This window comes from Gasterosteus aculeatus, chromosome 3 (assembly GCF_964276395.1).
Source record: "Gasterosteus aculeatus chromosome 3, fGasAcu3.hap1.1, whole genome shotgun sequence".
Lineage (NCBI taxonomy): Eukaryota > Metazoa > Chordata > Actinopteri > Perciformes > Gasterosteidae > Gasterosteus > Gasterosteus aculeatus.
Genome location: NC_135690.1, coordinates 17,689,038 through 17,707,098, shown reverse-complemented (window position 1 = coordinate 17,707,098; position 18,061 = coordinate 17,689,038). Strand labels below are relative to the sequence as shown.

The 18,061-nt window shown below is 46.6% G+C and overlaps 3 protein-coding genes across 4 annotated transcripts in view; 2 read left to right on the top strand and 1 right to left on the bottom strand.

The window, feature by feature from the left end:
• The window catches only part of LOC120815831 (voltage-dependent R-type calcium channel subunit alpha-1E), a 29,242-nt gene extending 21,048 nt beyond the window's left edge, over positions 1 to 8,194 (top strand). The window contains exons 27-45 of one of the 2 annotated variants that reach the window (XM_040170844.2): positions 102 to 303; positions 393 to 557; positions 642 to 752; positions 843 to 923; positions 1,128 to 1,247; positions 1,351 to 1,416; positions 2,122 to 2,213; positions 2,298 to 2,472; positions 2,573 to 2,700; positions 2,940 to 3,036; positions 3,252 to 3,357; positions 3,551 to 3,658; positions 3,737 to 3,837; positions 4,114 to 4,220; positions 4,301 to 4,400; positions 5,432 to 5,536; positions 5,930 to 6,062; positions 6,228 to 6,391; positions 6,505 to 8,194. In XM_040170844.2, the coding sequence (XP_040026778.2) occupies positions 102 to 303; positions 393 to 557; positions 642 to 752; positions 843 to 923; positions 1,128 to 1,247; positions 1,351 to 1,416; positions 2,122 to 2,213; positions 2,298 to 2,472; positions 2,573 to 2,700; positions 2,940 to 3,036; positions 3,252 to 3,357; positions 3,551 to 3,658; positions 3,737 to 3,837; positions 4,114 to 4,220; positions 4,301 to 4,400; positions 5,432 to 5,536; positions 5,930 to 6,062; positions 6,228 to 6,391; positions 6,505 to 7,011 (2,668 nt within the window). In that variant the 3' untranslated portion in view covers positions 7,012 to 8,194. The remainder of the gene's footprint in view (positions 1 to 101; positions 304 to 392; positions 558 to 641; positions 753 to 842; positions 924 to 1,127; positions 1,248 to 1,350; positions 1,417 to 2,121; positions 2,214 to 2,297; positions 2,473 to 2,572; positions 2,701 to 2,939; positions 3,037 to 3,251; positions 3,358 to 3,550; positions 3,659 to 3,736; positions 3,838 to 4,113; positions 4,221 to 4,300; positions 4,401 to 5,431; positions 5,537 to 5,929; positions 6,063 to 6,227; positions 6,392 to 6,504) is intronic. The other variant, XM_078099879.1, reaches the window with a different exon arrangement.
• Positions 8,195 to 8,937: 743 nt separating this feature from the next.
• On the top strand, positions 8,938 to 12,681 carry LOC120816109 (RING finger protein 11). The gene is made up of 3 exons (XM_040171450.2): positions 8,938 to 9,595; positions 9,939 to 10,108; positions 10,575 to 12,681. Exons 1-3 carry the CDS (start codon positions 9,473 to 9,475, stop codon positions 10,747 to 10,749), a joined length of 468 nt encoding a protein of 155 aa, XP_040027384.1. The 5' UTR covers positions 8,938 to 9,472; the 3' UTR covers positions 10,750 to 12,681.
• Positions 12,682 to 13,527: 846 nt separating this feature from the next.
• rpe65a (retinoid isomerohydrolase RPE65 a) lies at positions 13,528 to 17,100 on the bottom strand. The gene is made up of 14 exons (XM_040171442.2): positions 16,878 to 17,100; positions 16,527 to 16,609; positions 16,254 to 16,404; positions 15,977 to 16,084; positions 15,703 to 15,844; positions 15,474 to 15,621; positions 15,241 to 15,322; positions 15,030 to 15,162; positions 14,794 to 14,933; positions 14,574 to 14,703; positions 14,359 to 14,473; positions 14,149 to 14,243; positions 13,961 to 14,072; positions 13,528 to 13,885 (listed from the first exon to the last, which is right to left on the bottom strand). The coding sequence occupies exons 1-14, from the start codon at positions 16,886 to 16,888 to the stop codon at positions 13,740 to 13,742; spliced, it is 1,596 nt and encodes a 531-aa protein (XP_040027376.1). The 5' UTR covers positions 16,889 to 17,100; the 3' UTR covers positions 13,528 to 13,739.
• Positions 17,101 to 18,061: the final 961 nt, after the last annotated feature.

Sequence of the window (18,061 nt, the reverse complement as noted above, 5' to 3'; positions counted from 1 at the left end):
GTTTGCCGCTTTCAGTCGGGGGGGGGGGCGGCACCAAACGGTCGGCGGATCCAAACAGCGTAAAGGATCAATGAGCTGCTCGTCTTCTCTTCCCCCGCCAGAGTCCTGCAGCACTCCACCGACGTGACGGAGGAGAGCATGGGGCCGAGCCGCGGGAACCGCATGGAGATGTCCGTCTTCTACGTGGTCTACTTCGTGGTCTTCCCCTTCTTCTTCGTCAACATCTTCGTGGCGCTGATCATCATCACCTTCCAGGAGCAGGGCGACAAGATGATCCAGGAGTGCAGTCTGGAGAAGAACGAGGTGTGTCCCCATGCACATGCACACACACACACGATCGCACACATTCATTCATTCATTCATGTCCGTCTTCCTTCACGTCCGTCCGTCAGCGCGCCTGCATCGACTTCACCATCAGCGCCAAGCCGATGACCCGCTACATGCCGCAGAACAGGCAGACCTTCCAGTACAGGCTGTGGCACTTTGTGGCGTCGCCCTCGTTTGAGTACACGGTGCTCGTGATGATCGCTCTCAACACGGTGGTGCTCATGATGAAGGTGAAGCTCTCTCGCTCGCTCTTTACGAAAAAAACAACAACGGGGTCTTGCGGCTGTGACGCTCAAAGTCCCCTTTTCCTTCAGTACCACTCGGCGCCGGCAGCCTACGACATGGTCCTGAAACACCTCAACTCGGCCTTCACCGTCCTCTTCTCCATGGAGTGTGTCCTGAAGATCCTGGCGTTTGGATTGGTGGTGAGAATAACACACGAGAAGAGATCGACCAAAGACGGAAGCCATTAAAAGAATTTGTCCAATTACTTGAAACGTTTTCTTTTGCCGCAGAACTACTTTCGGGATACTTGGAATATTTTCGATTTCATCACCGTTCTCGGCAGCATCTCTGAGATAATTGTGGATTTGCAGGTAAGACCCGAGGGACCATCCTTTAAGAAGAAGAAGACTGTCTAGCATTAGAATAGTTTCCCTCACGTGTTCCACGCACAACTTAAGTCATGTCAGGATGAATGCCGCCATCTGTGTTTTACATCCTGTGTCTCCCTTCTGTCCCTCCCCTCCCCTCCCCTCTCTCCCAACGTGGCAACAACTCGGACCCTCGATGGTCGCCAGTCGGTGAACACCATCAACATGAGCTTCTTGAAGCTCTTCCGAGCCGCCCGGCTGATCAAGCTGCTCCGGCAGGGCTACACCATCCGCATCCTGCTGTGGACCTTCGTTCAGTCCTTCAAGGTCGGACGTTTGACCCGTTGCAGCGATCGGGCCTTTAAAGCAGCGCGACTTGGATTCATGGAGGAGTTTTAATGCCCTGTCTCTGCTGTCTCTTCTCCAACAGGCCCTTCCTTACGTCTGTCTTCTGATCGCCATGCTTTTCTTCATATACGCCATCATCGGAATGCAGGTATTCACTAACTACAGACCAGAGCGCCGTGGCTCTGACTCTGGGTTTCTGCATCAGTTTTTAATATTTGAAATGTTGATTGTCACAGGGGGCGGCACGGTGGCGTGGTGGTTAGCACTGTCGCCTCACAGCAAGAAGGTCCTGGGTTCGATTCCGCCCAGTGGCCTTTCTGTGTGGAGTCTGCATGTTCTCCCCGTGTCTGCGTGGGTTCTCTCCGGGTTCTCCGGCTTCCTCCCACAGTCCAGAGACATGCTCTGGGGATCAGGTTAATTGGGGACTTTAAATTGCCCGTAGATGTGTGAATGTGAGTGTGAATGGTTGTGTGTCTCTGTGTTGCCCTGCGATTGGCTGGCGACCAATCCAGGGTGTACCCTGTCTATCGCCCGAAGTTGGCTGGGATGGACTCCAGCCCCCCCGCGACCCTGAGTGCAGGATAAGCGGTTTGACAATGGATGGATGGATGGATGGATTGTCACAGGTAGAATTGTGTAAAATGCAAAGAAAATTAATAGTAAATATAAAATATGACACAATTCATATTTTAACTAAAATATAACAAATATACAAACATTGAAGAGGGGTGTGGTTTTAATCAGGGATTTTACAGAAATATTTTGTATTTTTGTCTAATTTAAGAGCTTTTTTTTTTTAATTTAGTTTGAACCTTTTAGTCTTCTGCGTTGTTTAAATGTCTGTTTCCTGCAGGTGTTTGGAAACATCAAGCTGAATGATGAGAGTCACATCAACCAACACAACAACTTTAAGACCTTTTTCAGTGCGCTGATGCTGCTCTTCAGGTGGGCTCATCAGAAACACCCTTCAAGCCTCCACGCTCGCCGCCGGTGCTCTCCTATAAGTTGCTTTGCGTTTTGAACCTCCAGGAGCGCCACGGGGGAGTCCTGGCAGGAGATAATGCTCTCCTGTCTGGCGGGTCGGGAGTGTGAACCAGACTCCTCCATCTCCCCGCTCACGACGTCTCCCGACCACGAGGGAGGCTGCGGGACGGACTTTGCGTACTGCTACTTTGTCTCGTTCATCTTCTTCAGCTCGTTCCTGGTCAGTGCCCCGCCCGAAGCGACGCTCGCTCCGCCGGTTCTTGTCGGTTCCTCTGCTGTCTTTGCGCGACGCTCTTTTCCCGTCCGTTCATCCCCTCCAGATGCTGAATCTGTTCGTGGCCGTGATCATGGACAACTTTGAGTACCTGACGCGAGACTCCTCCATCCTGGGTCCCCATCACCTGGACGAGTTTGTCCGCATCTGGGGGGAGTACGACCGTCTGGCCTGGTGAGGCTCGGGGCTTTATTTGGACCATCGTGTTCTGTCTTTATCCAGCAGAGGGCCGTCAAAGCCCATTTTCATTGCTTCCAAAAGAGCATCTGGAGTTCACTGTTCTATAAATAACGTTGCTCTAAAAGTCCCAAATGCCGCAGCATTGAAACGGGAGCTTGTCTTCTTCTGTGTTAAAGAGTTTTATGCCACTGTTCATTCATCTCTCCGACCTTCCTCCCCGTTTCCCTGTGAAGTGGTCGGATACACTACACTGCCATGTATGAGATGCTGACACACATGTCGCCGCCCTTGGGCCTGGGCAAGAAGTGTCCCGCTAAGATCGCCTACAAGGTACCAAAAGCATCATCACTTTTGTCCGACATGCTAGTTGAAATCCTAATGTGATATGTGATACAGACAAGGTGGTTTTAAGGGAACATCTTATCAGTGTTGAATGTGATCAAATTTGAACTTTTGTTACGTTTGGAGCCAAAAAATGACATAAATTGCCTTTTAAAATATAGAAATGTCCTCATAAGTAACTGAGTAACCTCGTTGTCTCTCAGAGGTTGGTGTTGATGAACATGCCTGTGGACGAGGACATGACCGTCCACTTCACCTCCACCCTGATGTCGCTCATCCGCACAGCTCTGGACATCAAAATAGCCAGAGGTTAAGATCATGTTCATTAGCAATTCTGTTTTTCTTAATCGATTTAATTATTTGGTCTCCAAAGAAAACTTTAAGAAGTGAAATGTCAAAGAAGACAAACAAATTACAAATGGATTCGCTGCTGTCGTAGAAAACCGGTTTTCACTGGTGACTAAAACCAATAAGGACGCTTATTTTACTCGTATTCCTCCAGGCGGCGAGGACCGCATCGCTCTGGATAGTGAGCTACAGAAAGAGATCAGCATCATTTGGCCTTACCTTCCCCAGAAGAACCTGGACGTGCTGGTGCCCATCAACAAAGGTCTGGCCCTCCGCGAGGAGGGAGCTCTCGGTGTGACGCTGAGAGGCCAGACCAGTAACAGTTAATCTGCCCTCACAGATACGGACATGACGGTGGGGAAGATCTACGCCTCCATGATGATAATGGACTACTTCAAAACCAACAAAGCCAAGAAGCTCCGGCAACAAATCGAGGCTCAGGTCAGCACGCTGTCATCATCTTCCTCACCCTGCTTTGGAATCATGGGTTCAATTGCAAACAGCACAAGCTTATTTTAATTTCATCAAATGAGCTTGCACATGACGTAGGATGATGTTAAGGTGTAGAAGAGGGAAAAAAGACACATGGAAAAGGGATTAACTGAAGGAGAATTTCAGTCCTTTGGGTCCTCTTTCCCCTTCAAAGAGCCTGAGCAGAATGAAGATGGTGTCACAATGAAGCCCTCTGAGCTCCGTTTCTTCTTCCTCTCCCTTCAGAAGAGCAGCTTGATGTTCAAGCGCCTGGACGCCTCCACGCTGCCGGAGGACATTCTGTCCGACAGCCAGTCGCTGCCGATGATGGCGCACAGCGCAGGCTCCGCCCTGTGAGTCCGCGCATCTCTTCCGTTGGTACCCGAGTGTCTGCGAAAGCGTTTCTTTACTCCTCCTCTCCGTCCCAATGCAGGACCAGGGGAGGCTTTTTGGCTTTGAGCCCCATCTCACCTCAGGAACTGTTTCTGCAGCCCATAAGCACCGACACTGGTGGTGCTCAAGAGCAGAATCCGGTAAGAAAGCGGGTCACCGGGAGCCCGCAACCATTAACGGCACAGCTGTTGTCCTAGAGAAGCGCTTCCTAATCTATTTAATACAACGTTGTTGACTCGTCACACCTTCGTGTGGAGGCTCAGTTGTAGAAACATCTTTTTTCTTCTTCTTCTTCTTCATCCTGTTATCGATTTAAAGAGAAGTCAGTGGTTCTGATCTAACATGCTTTTCGTTGTTGTTGGTCCGTTGTGTGTGTGTGAACTGGAGGAAAAGCCCTCGCTCTGTAAATGGGAAGCAAACAAAGCTGCTCACACTGAGACACGACGCCATTCATGCTATTCGGGAGAAACACGGACGTGTAAAGAGAAATGCATCAGGGGAGCGAGAGGGCCACTAAATCTGGAGGGTGGAGGGTGGGGGGGTTGTTTTTCCAGAAGCAAAGAATTCCCCTCGAGTGCAGAACACATCAGGATTTTTTTGCACCGCTGCAAGAGAAATATTGTGTGGGGATTATATATATTTAACTCTCATGTCTCGCTGAGCACGGCTCTCCTGCCGGTTGGTCCTGTGGGGGCCGGAACAGAAGAAGGCGGGTTGTCCCGCTCGTTGCTGTTGTTTTGCGGTGTCCAAAACTGTCTGTTTTTCTTGGTCTGCGTCGCTTGTGATGAATGACATCTGGGCCCTGCAGACAGATGTTGTCTGGCTCTTGTTTGGGTACCTATTAAGACCTGGACGCGCATGACTGAACGGACGTCCGAGCTGAAATGGAGACGCCGTCTATCCCCGTGAACTGTTCCGTTTATTGTCAATTCTCGCTGTTTCTCTTCCCCCTTAAAGTCCGGTTTCCCCCCGTTGCTGGTAGTGAATCCGTACGTCTCTGGCTGGAATGGCTGCTGGCTGATCGGCGTCTTTTGGTAGATGAACCCTCGGGGGTGAAACGGCTCGTCCACGCCGTCCTCTCGCCTGAATCTAAAGGGCGGTCCAGTTGGGGGGACGAGTCTGATCGGTGTCTCTCTCCCTGCCCCCCTCTCTTGTCTCCGTGCTGACCTAGGTGGGCGGGCGCAGTAGGGGGGTTGAAGCCCCACGGGCGCTCCCGTTAGGGAGGGGTCTGTGTGCGCGGGCCTCTTCCACGCCCCGTCTGGCCGTAGAGCTGCAGGTACACCTTCCACGACGCGGCCGCCTCGCTGGACCGCGGGGACGTCAGTGGCTGCATGGGCTCCAATGCCGACGTGCCGTGTTCCTCATGCGACGCCGACAAGTTTACTCAGAGTTTTGGCCTGTCTTCTGCTTCCTTGGGAGTCGGTTAAAATGGATGCTGATGCTTCCCGCTTCCCGAGAACAGAGGAGACTAAAGCGGAATAGTGTCATGGGATGCACGTTGTTTTTGCACCAAAGCATGTTGTGTTTCCTTTAAGCTCTCTGCAATGGTCCTCCTCGCTCCTGAATGAAATAACCCGAGTGAAATCCCGGCATGTTTGGACGTTTTCTCTCTTTACGCGTCGTGCTTTCACGTCTTTCTGTTCGTGTTTTTTTTTTCCCATGCGATCAGACGGAGGTCGCAAGTGGCTCCATGAAGCGCTCGGCCTCCACCGCTGCAGATGAGCGGGTGAACGGCCTTTGGGAAGAGGAGAAAAGTCCGGAGAGAGTTTATCGACCTCGTCACAAAAGCTACAAGGCTGCCGGTGAGTCCTGCTCACCTGTCGCCTCGTGTGTTTATCCCGCCACTGGCAAACATGGGGACACTGCCGTTCAAATACAGGAAAGGTCAAGCGCGGAACAAAATGTCCTCCTTGTGTACCCCCCCTGTTTGACTCCTCGTTCGTCAATTCATGTTGTCTCCCCTCCAGTCTCCCGCTCGGAGCACTGGAAGCAGGGCGACAGGGACCGCGGCCGCTCCAAGGAGCGCTGTCACCTGCTTTCTCCCAGCGCGTCCCGCGGGAACTCCGAAGAAAGAAGTCTGCAGCCATCGCGATCTTCGAGCGCGGAGGGAGCGCGTCCCCGAGACAAGCAGGTGGGTCCCAGCGACCGGCCGCAAACTGCAACACCGTCGCTTTGAGTTTAGAGTTTACGTGACCGGATGTTCTTGAAGAAGTGTTTCATTTAATCTCTCCGTTCCGTCTCCAGGGCAACAGCTCGGACAGTCCGGTGCCGTCCACCTCCGAGTCCAGCACCCCCAGCGCCCGGCGCCCCGCCCCGCAGGCCCGCTCCCGCCCCCACATCTCCTACTCCCCGCTGCACCCTTCCGTCGGCGAGGATGACGACGAACAAGGCAGCCCGCAGACGGTGAGGCGGGGCAAGCCCAACCGGAAGGCCCAAGAGGGGGCCGCGGGCGAGAGACGGAGGGACGCGGACCGAGACCCGTCCCCGCCGCGGCGCTACCCCTCCGAGCCGTTCCTGGCCTCCCAGGAGGGCGACCACAGCCCGGACCCCTCCGGCCCCATGGAGACGTTGACCTTCGAGGCGGCCGTGGCGTGCAGCCTGGGGCGCTCGAACACCGTCACCTCGTCCCGCCCGCGCTTGCGGACCGGCTGGCAAGTCCCCAACGGACACTTTCGCAAGCGCATGGCCGCGACGACCGCCGGCGCGGGCTGCGACGCTCTCAGTGACACAGAGGAGGACGACCGGTGCTAGGGGCGGGACGCGCGGAGGAGGGGTCCCGGGGCGGCGGCGAGGCGGCGGCGAGGCGGAGCGACGGTCGACGGGGCTCTTCGGGGGCTGTGAGCCCTCTGGATGATTGATGAGATGTGAACAATACTTCCTGAAACTGTAGTTGCCAATTCACACTGAACACTGACAATAAATAAGGTCTATTTCCTGATATGTACTTGATGATAGAGAGTAATAACCCACCGCAAATAGTTGTGGGGTGCAGATAATAAATGAATGGGTCAAATTACGTCTTTTGTTTTGATAGGCGTTTTCATTTCTGAAGATGTTTCTAAATGATTCAGTGTTGCTCTTATCTGTAGGGTGTGTGAATATGTAACTACATTTTCTTAGAAATTGTAGTTGTTTTGTAAATACGTTGTGATCATCACACCATTGCCACTCCTTAGACCGGATAAAGACAAAAAGCCATGACGAAGAGGCACCTTCACCAGACATGTGGAAACTAATAAGTAAAACTCAATAATGCTGGATTTTTTTTTTTACAGTGTGAATGGATATGCAGGGGAAAAACTGCGTGATTTCCCTCGTTATTTCATTTTTTTGTATTGAACACGCATTGTGGAAAATGAAAACAGTTATCAAATAACATAAAGATGCTTATACGTTAATCATGCCTCCGACCAACTTCAAACCTTCTTCAAAAACGTCTCGTTACTTTTTACCAACCGGCGCCCTTTAAATTAAACTCTACCGACAATCATATACACATAACATTGTGATTTTACTGAGAAATTATACAAAATGACCTTTCATCGTTTTCCCCCTTTTTCTTCCTTGTGAATATTGTATGAATCACTGCAGACGATCACTGTAAAAACACCCCCGACACCCCATGACACATTTGTTTCGCAAATTAACATTACTCTAACTTACTAATAATGTACAGGGGAAATATACTGTTTTTAATATTTAGGGAAAAAATAACAATACACAGTATCAGCTGATGAGCTTTAGAGGAATCTTTGGAAATGTCCATTTTAAGGTTTGTGGTTTTGTTTTTCGCCTGATCAAAGGCCAATTCTGTGATACTCACATAACCAAAAATATGGAGATTTGTATCATAGGTACCTGGAATGCAAATACGTTGTGGGATTTTATGTGTACAATAGCTGTAAATACAAATAAAGGTGTCCTCAAGCTGCCACTCGTATTGTATGTCGTTTGATCTAAATATGAAGCTTCGGAAGACACCAAAAACCTTGATGGATGTGAACTTAAAACCATAAACAATGATTGTGTTGTGATCTGTCAAAAAGTTGTTATTGCATCTTTCTGGTTATACATGTTTTCTGTCTGTATTATACACTAACAATACTGTGTATATGTATACAGACAGTAGAGAGATGTTTTCTAATGAAACTCTAGTCATATATTATATTTTCATATGATATTTATCATATTATTAGTGTCAAACAATAGAGATGAATTGTACTTTTACAGTACTTTTAAGATGCATTAAAAAAGCCAGCGAGAAACACGAGTGTGACAAGATACAATTGTAAAAAAAATGGAATTGAGTAGACATTTTGTTTACGGTTGATTCTAAGCTTCACCCACACACGGTTTTCACTTAACACGCCTTAGACCTTCACATCTGCGTAGGAGATTCTAGCTTCTGCTTCATGGTCCTCTGCCTGTAGCGTTGAAAAATAATAAAAGTATAAAAAAAGAACAGTGGGGTTTGGGCCCATAAAACACATTTTGGAATAGAATTCTTGTTCATTTTGAATTATTATCTATTTATTTCAGTAATCTATTCATCAATATCGTAGTGAGGCATTATCAACAAATGATTATTTTCTCTAACAGTTTTAATTTATTTTCATTACTTAAAGGGGGTGGGACTTCAGCTCTTGGTTACAGCTACGTAGAGGGAATCATCCAATCACCGTTCAGAATCACACCCTTACGTCATATCCAGCGGCCTGATAACATGTCCTCCGGTTGAAGAAAGAGCTAGCAAGGAAGCGAACTGTTTGAAATCACTCGGGAAGTTTAAACGCGGAGATGTCGCTACTGTCCGAGGCGCAGGCCGACAAGTGTTACAGGCACAGCCAATGCTGAAGTAGATAGTTTGTGGAAATTGCGATTCTCACGGAGGAATGAGCGACACTTGTCACGGAAGTCCAGCTGGCTAGCAGAAAAAGTAGCTAGCTAGGCTAGTTGTCGTTAGCACGGGAGTTCTTTGTTTTGTTTTTCGGGGGTGTCTGCGTTCACGAAGAGGCGCTGGCGTCGACGCCTTTTAACATTTAACGTTAAATTAACGTTTAGAATCATGTACATCGTGTATCTAACGAGGTGCAGTTGAAGTTGGCGGTAAATTGGATATTAGGCGAAACTATCGTTAGCCGACGAGAGCAACTTTAGCAAGTAAGATCCGATTCTTTAACTCCGGGCAGGACCGGGCTGGGGACACGAAGACATGGGCAACTGTCTCAAGTCTCCCACATCAGATGACATTTCTCTGCTTCACGAATCCCAGTCAGACCGGGCGAGTTTCGGGGAAGGGACGGACCCGGACCTGGAGCCACCGCCTCCCTACCAGGTTCGTCCATTTAAGAAAATAAGAGTTTCTACCACACACAAGTTCTTGTAAAAATAATGATGTTTCAATTCATAAATGCCTGTATGCAGTAACCAATGTTTATGATCAAACGTCTGCACCCCGTGGCTTTTAAATCGTATTAAGCAGTTCAGCATTGTCAGGTAACACCTGAGTAAACAAACTGGTTTTAGAGTATCCATCATTAACTGGCTTGTCTAGAACATCGATACCCTCGCACCCGGTTTGTCACACAGCCGGTTGCGTTCGCAAAGACGAAGTAAGCCGATACCGGCGGGTGCTTTGCTTTCGAGTGACTTCGGCGTTTCTTTCGTCCGTGACCCAGGAGCAGGCTCACATGCCCATGTACCACCCCACGCCCAGTCAGGCCCGCCTGGCCACCCAGCTGACCGAGGAGGAGCAGATCCGCATAGCTCAGCGCATCGGCCTCATCCACCACCTGCCCAAGGGGGTCTACGACGGGGGGCCAGACGGCTCCGAGAAAAAGATCAGAGAGTGAGCATATTGCCTAAATAATACGCTTTGTCTGGCGTTTTGGTTTAGTATCCACGGAGCTGATCAATGGTGACTCATTCACATGTTTATGCCTTTTTGTGACTCTCAAGTGCAACATGAAAAAAGGCCATTAAGACAATAGTAACATCTATATCATGCAGAGGAGCAATATTTTATTTCTAGTTATTGTCACGGTCTGTTGAGCATAACGCTATTTGTTATTCAATATCTAAAGCAAATTTGCTTTTTTAGGGTATATAAATCATCTCTGCTTAACTTGATCGTCAATTATATTGAGGAAATGCCAAACTTTTTTGTTTTTTTTCTGTTTTATATAATAAATGAAATACCTTTTTGGTTTTTGGAATAGTTTTGTTAAATGTTTAATCTGTTAATCCTTTTACAACTGTACCGTATCTACTTCACACTACTGTGTATTCAACGTCTTGATCGCCTCTGTTTTCAGATGCGTGATCTGTATGCTGGATTTCGTTTATGGAGACCCCATCCGATTCCTGCCGTGTATGCACATCTACCACATGGACTGTATAGACGACTGGCTGATGAGATCCTTCACCTGCCCCTCCTGCATGGAGCCCGTGGACGCTGCCCTGCTCTCCACCTACGATGAGACCAACTGATGTTACACCTCTCCTCCCAGCAGCTTAGAACACACACACACACACAACTACCCTCTGATAAAGCAAGAGGAGCTAAAATATATATATATATATATATATATATATATATATATATATATATAGTTAACTTTTCTTGCAAAAATGTTAAATGTACCACCCAAATGTTGGCCCTCCTCGTCCCGTGGTCTAAATAATAAGCTGGTCTTAAACAGCAGCTACACAAACTGTTCCCAGGCGACCCTGCACGATCGCCTGTGTCCCTCTCGCCGACGGTGAGCTTGAAGGTTGTGTGTGAGCTGTTTGATGACTGTGCGTTTCCACTTGAGCTGGTCTCAGTGGTGTTTCCCCCCCAACTGACCGCAATCCACCTCCATCCCCAGTTGGTTATCATTAAAATGGATAATATAAGGTGATCAACCAAAACGCTACGAGTTGTTGCTAGAACTCTGTTGGCTTTAATTTGAGGTTTTCTGTGGCAACAGTAAGACTTCCTCAGCATAAGAATCTCCTGAACGTGCTCTATCATTAAAATGACCCTACACTTTGGATGCATGGGAATAAGCACCGGTAATCTACACTGTTGGTGTTAACAAACAAAGAAGAAATCACTCTCCGTTTTGTTAGGATGACAAAACAAATCCCCCTCAAAGATAAATATACACCCACAGCAGATCAGAGCCACCTGATGTTCGGCTGATCCAAATAAGCAGACTTTAATATGACGTCTGACGGGCATGTTTTGTGAGGCGGTGTTTAAAGTAGCTGGCAGCCAAAGTAACGGGCTCATTTGTGCATGGGCAGGAGGATCAGTCCGTCAAAAAAAAAAAAATGCTTGCACACACTTCATCTGATCCGGAGATTTGCACTTTACTTATAGGACAGTATCTAAACAATATATTAATATATGTACCATATAATCTTGCACTATCAATTCATCATTCCTTCATTTCCTGAGATGCAAAAGTTCTATAACTGAAAAGGTATTTTCAAAGCTGTCAGTAGTCACTTATCACTTTGAGGTAAGCCTGAAGATGTATTTAATGAAATCTGAGATTTGGTAGTTTGGGCCTTTTATTTGTTCTGCTTGACTTTTCATTCTCGTGTGTTTTGGGGTGAAAATGAAGGGACAGAGGCCTGCTACAGTTTAAAGAACATTTTGTCATAAGGAGCCCCCTCTCTGATTCACTGTTATCAGTGTCCTGGAGCAAGACTAATTAGCTTAGCCTAGCATAAAGACATAAAAATTTAACGGTGAGCCGGAGTGAACTTTTGTTAAACCCACCATTTGAGTACAGATCAAAACAGGGTATTAATGGTGAACTAAAGAATGTTGATCGGCTTTTTCTTTTACTTAGTGTTAGCTTCCCGCGCTGATTCCAGTCTTTATGCTAAGCTAATAGGCTCCATCATTTAGCTTGTCTCATACAGATTTGTGAGAGGTGGTGATCTGCTCACCAATGCTAATTTTTCCAAATGTTGAATTGGTTAAAAAAAAGAGGCAAACTGTTATATTTTGAATCCACATTTGTCAAGTTTTTTTGTTGTTATTCTATATTTCTTTTTATTTCCATCCACTGTAGCAGTAGTTCCAATCATTTCCTTTTCATTGGTGAGTGGCAGGTTTTCTTTCTGTTATTTGTGTTTTATCTCTGTTACATTTGTGTAAATTTCACTTATAGGACATAAGTGTGTAACCGTCGCACTGGTTTATGTCTGACTGTGCAAACCTCTGTCCCAAACGAATTTCAGATTGTGAGAGACTTTTATCGTGTGATAGACTCAACAGAGATGAATGAATCTCATTAAGCTTTTCTTTTGCTTGGTTTTAATTTTATTCTGAAAACTAATATGTCCTTTAATCTTGTTTTATTTCTTTGTTTTTGGAAGGCTAGAATTCCATCATGTAAAAAGAAATAAAGATAAACAATTATATATTTCTTATTTTTTAATTAACATCAGCGAGCCAAAGTGAAATAAAGGTGCAGTACGGCTGGATTTGAGCCTGTGTGCATATCAAAATACGAGATTAGAGGATGTACATTTGGAATTGCGCCTTTTTCACATTGCAATCCAAAAATCTGGCGGCGGAATGTAAAATGTGACGTCATAATCAGGGTTCTGCATATGACTGATGTAGCAATCGAGCCAAAGCCGTATTAGCAATGTTTGTTTCCTCATCTCGCATCAGCCGGGGAAGAAACACGTGAGTCCAATCCAGTGTTTTTTATTTTGACGCACAAACATCAGAGGGGAAGTGTAGAAAAGAAGGAGAACCCTTGTCTGAAAATGTTAACACACGTTCCAAAATGAGATGTGATCTATGTGGCCTCATGAGATTGTAATAAGAGCCACGCATCCTTCATGTGCGCTTACAAAGAATGATTGCAACACGCCCTTTTGTTCTTTCTTTCCTCAGATTATGCAGCCACACATAATCAGCTTTGCTGTGTTGCAAGATCTGCATGAGATTCTGACCACAATAAGGACGGACACGCCAGGGTCACTCGATCAGACGTCACCACAATAACAATTTGTGTCGCAACACATTCAATCTCAAGAATTTAGGCAAAGGATTATGTTTTGCTGAAGTTTTAATTGATGTATGGTATATAAAGAGAAATGCATCTTGTTTAAATATATTACAAAACATTCATGTAGATCAGGTTATTTTAATCTCCAAAAACGAAAGCAATTTATCATTCGTGTTAACAACCAACGTTCTATCACTGTGCTACTCCGTTATAAGCACCCTACGACAGAGGAGATCACAAACACAGCTTCTGATTTTGAAATTATTATTTTTATTCATTAAACCAATGCTGAAAATGCAGGTTTAGAGACTTGAGAACCTCCAGCAACTACAATCAAAGCGCCACACAAATTCACACTACATATGTTCTTAGCAACCCGGGTCAACTGCAAACATTTAGTGACATTTTTTGGCCTCCACGTCGTCATGGCTGCCGCTGCCACCCTGAGAAAAGCAGAGTTTAGGGTTTGTACATCCCATGGAAAGTGACCGGCATGGGGCAATCCACTTCTGCTCTGGCAATCTCCGACATGTCCTTGGCGTTGAGGATGAGGAGGTATCCCGGCCTCTGGGAGCCCGGAGACACCACGATGGTCAGCAGCACTCCTGCGGACGCAGCGGCGGGTGTTCACCAAACACCTTCCATCACAGTGGATTTCAGCTTTGAAAGTATCGTCTTACCGTCGTCTTCGTCTATCCCATCGGGGGTTTGGACAAACAGGGGCTCTGAGGGGTAGGAGTCCGGCTCTTGCCACACCCAGGTCTCCTTGGTCTTCACATTCAACTTGCAGATCTACGCACAGCAAAAGAATGCTTTCAGGAAGAAGACTCGCACGCTTTTCCAGTTGAAGGTGTTTTGGTGAACGTACCCTGTCTGGGATGAAATGGTTGAGGCCCAAGCCGTAAGCGTACGTGTAATTCTTTCCTCCGTACTTCTTGTAGTTGATCTGAGGGAACTCAAACGCTGCAAAGAAAAAACGCACTAAAATGGTCACTTAATGACAACATTTCCCGGTCGTGCCAAAAGTCGACGTGTCCACCGTGACTCAGTGAGCTGAATTTGTCGGACGTGCTTGCACCTTGGCGAGGCCCGGAGAAGAGCACCTCCGGCTCCAGCCAGATGGTCCCATCGGCGTGCATCGTGGCTGTGGCTGTGGTGTACGGCAGGCTGACGAGGTTCTTCCCCTGCTCCTCCTTCACCGAGCCCGCAATGAGATGGCGACCAATGACGACCAATGACAACCGGGGACGAGAGGCTTTGCCTGTGTCTAGAGGAGCAAAGCAGGGGACTGACCTTGTGGATGTCCAGGGGAATCACATATCTGCGGACCTCCGGCTGTGGCGCCATCATGGCCGCCTTCTTCACCTCCTCCCAGTTGGCTCTCAGGTTGGCCAACCAGAGGTAGTTGTAAACAAACTCGAAACTGCGAATACAATGAACAGCGATATCTGCAGGAGACGCACAGACGCTGAATCTCGTGTGATGCACCTTTACATTAAAGTCTAACATTTACCCTTTCCATCCACAGAGGTCAACAACGATGAAGCCCTGGTCCTCATAGGTGTTGATGTGATGAAACATGCCAATGGCCGCCCCTTTGTACTTGTGATCAATGTACTCTCCGGGTTCTTTCCTGGCAATGTGAAACAAGGTCTGTAAAAGACACCGGAGGAGACACGGTGAGGTTTCAGTGACTGGGGCGATGATGCATGTCAAGGGTGAGAACACCAATGTGGTGCAAGGTCTCACCCCTTGGCTCTCATTGGACTCAAAGCAGTCCATGTAGTTTGAGCCTCGGATGCTCCAAGCGCTCAGGAACTTCAGCAGGTTGATTTTCACCGGTGTCTCCACGAAGACAAAGTAGTTCTCTGACATGCCGAAGCTGAAACAGTGAAAGAAAGAACGTCAAAGCTTTGACCTTTCTGACTCTGGCGAAGTATCGGACGCAGTCCACACACACCTGTGCACGTAGGCGGGCTTGAACCTCTCATAACTGGGGAACTGCACCACCACCTTGGACTTCTCAATGGGATCAGACTTATCTAAGAAAAGAAAGGGCTCTTTTTCATGATGCTGGGTTTACTAATCTTTTGTTGAGATTTGTCATTTATTTATTATTAGAACCAACTAAGCAGCACATTGAGTTTAAGCCGGGTTTAACTGCGGTTGTATGATGCCAGCGCTGATGCAAACCTTTCTGCGTGGGTGGAACCCTGACGATGTTGTAGGCCAGCGTCGCTCCCTTCCCCATGCAGTTTCCGATGTTGTACACTGTTCCGTCTCTCTCGATGTGAGGGTGGGCTGTCACTCCGTTGATGTTCACATAGTTACACATGTCGACCTGCGTACAAAAAATGAAGACATTTGACTGAAAAGCACTACTTCACACCTCAAATCCTGCAGTGTGTTGGTGTCGATGTACCTTCTTCAGCGTCTCCAAGGTGTCCGTGTTTACTTTAGTGAGGTAGTTGGTTTCTGTCACAGCGTAGTAATCCTCACCGATGGGGTAAACATTCACCAGGCAGTTGTCTGTGACCTCGACGCCCTTGAAGTAAGAGAAAAACCTGCACACAAAAATGTCATGAGCTGTTTTATTTCTTTAAAAAGCAAACGTAGCAAATTCAGTGAGAACAGAGGAAACGCATCCAGGACGATTCGGATCAAAGAAGTCCTTGTGTTTTTTATGTGTTACCTACCTGGAGAAAATGTTTTTGCAGGGATCGGGGTACGCAAAGGTACCAAACTCAGTGATCACCACGCGTTTCTCTGTGATGGCTCTCACGTAGGCATCTGTTTTAAGATACCTGCCGGGAAAAAGAAAGAGTTCATCCCGAGACATCACAACATCTATTGATTCATGCGCAGCATTTTCTTTTATAAAGTGTTACTGACTCTAAATGTCATTTAGAAGAAAAGCCTGATGTCTACACATGTTCTCTACACAACACAAGTACTCTCTCCTTCAGGTCTTACTTTCGGTAGTAGGTGACTTGTCCGTTTTTGAAGTCGAATTTGTGCATGAGGGCCTGGCCATCGAAGAGGTGGTAGAAAGGTTCGTCTCCAACCTCAAAAAGCCCAGGTCCTAAACGGAGAAGACTTCCCTTCAGAAATGAAGGAATCCTACCTGCGAAAGAAAAATCAAAGAATGTTCACATTCCTTTCAGAGCTTCCTTTCTAACCTGCAAGAAGAGAAATGTTCAAGTTAGACTTTCCAACTGCAGTCTATTTCTATTTCTGGAAACCAACCTATGACTGTCGCTGGAACAGGCTCAGACAGCTCCTCGCACGTCTCAAACATCTTCTTGTAGCCACCAGCTGGGTGCTCAAATCTGTCATCACACATGAGAGACACCAAGCAAATGAATCCACACTGACTATTCAGGTCACTGCCGGAAAAGTCACTGTATCGAGTTAAAGTAACTTGTACCGAAGGACTAAAAAACTCTTTATTTCCGAATCATTGAGAAAAAGCAGCGTTTGTATGTAAAAACCATCACAGAGTAAGCTGTTACATGGACGCAACCCCCACTTAATAATCAACACGAGATGTAACAATAAAAAGTAAATCAAAGTTGGAATAATGCCTCAGAAACTCACCGGCTGACCATGTTTCGTTTTCGTTGTGGAGCAACACAGAGAAAATTCTTAAGCAAACCTCCGGTCTGAGCTGGTCGTCTCTCTCACGGTGGATTCGGGGTATTTATTTGTCTGGTGCCCCTCACAGTCACTGGAAATCTACGCTTTAAATCTTTCTCCTGGCCAATCATGTCGCCCCGTGAACAAGAATCCCATTGTGCTGATATCCTGTGCCGGGTGGCTCAATGAAACCGGATTTATGGCAGAGAAGCTGTCGGGCGAAATTGGCAAATGTGTTGCATGTGACATAATTTTCCTTTTTTTTCAATTGTATCAATTGTTGTGCTGTGAGATATGGCTGAGTCATACCGAGTGCAGTATATTTCAGTAGTACTAATACAATGTGTGGGAGCAAGTAAACAGAAGTTAATGGGGACTTGAAGATCAGTGAATGTGTCTCAATAGTGAATCCATAGGAACATTTTGGTTTGACATGAGATTGGATCACCACTCATTGGAAGATCATTTTTTATTCTGAAATACCACAGTAATAACATGAGGATCTACTTTGAAACAACTATAACAGTGAACATTCACAGCTATTTTTAGACCATCTTGCACAAAATAAGACGGTTGCACGCGGTGGATAATTGGATAAAATGTGGCTAGTTGTTCTTTGGTCTGACCTCAAAATGGCTTTAGTTGCTTGTCGCGCTGTGACTGTAATCCAGGTGATGGGATTATGCTTGACGTAGCCTCAAACAAACGGCGCATTGTTCCTCTTGGGAAAAAACACCATTAGTAGAGAGAGTTTCACAAGAAGCAGTTTTAGGGTCGTGTTGTGACTCACTCAGCCAACACATGCAAACTGACCTTAATTAGCAATATTTTATAAAACTCTATAAATACATTTTTAAAAGGTTTGCTCAGTGAATACTACTCAGTGGGAATAAGACAGGGGCTTAGTCATTTCATGACCAAATGCCCCAATGTGGTCCACCAACCTTAATCAATAGTGGGGAAAAAATGTGTTTGTCACCCAGGAAAACAGTAATATATATATACAGTTTCATAAAAGCATACCAACTCAAACTGCCCTTCTTTGCTTTTTGTTTTCAACCACATAAAAAGAATGTCTTCATGGATGTTGATGTTGCTGATGAGCAAAAATAAAGTTTAAGTATTCTTTGCTATTTGCTAAAGTG

Excerpts from the sequence above, each read along its gene's own strand:
- LOC120816109 (XM_040171450.2), top strand. The coding sequence starts at position 9,473 with ATGGGCAACTGTCTCAAGTCTCCCACATCAGATGACATTTCTCTGCTT. Across the intron at positions 9,596-9,938 it reads AGCCACCGCCTCCCTACCAG|GAGCAGGCTCACATGCCCAT; the intron begins GTTCGTCCATTT and ends TCCGTGACCCAG. Across the intron at positions 10,109-10,574 it reads TCCGAGAAAAAGATCAGAGA|ATGCGTGATCTGTATGCTGG; the intron begins GTGAGCATATTG and ends CTCTGTTTTCAG.
- rpe65a (XM_040171442.2), bottom strand. Across the intron at positions 16,085-16,253 it reads CAAGTCACCTACTACCGAAA|GTATCTTAAAACAGATGCCT; the intron begins GTAAGACCTGAA and ends TTTTCCCGGCAG. Across the intron at positions 14,244-14,358 it reads CTTCTCCGGGCCTCGCCAAG|CGTTTGAGTTCCCTCAGATC; the intron begins GTGCAAGCACGT and ends TTTTCTTTGCAG.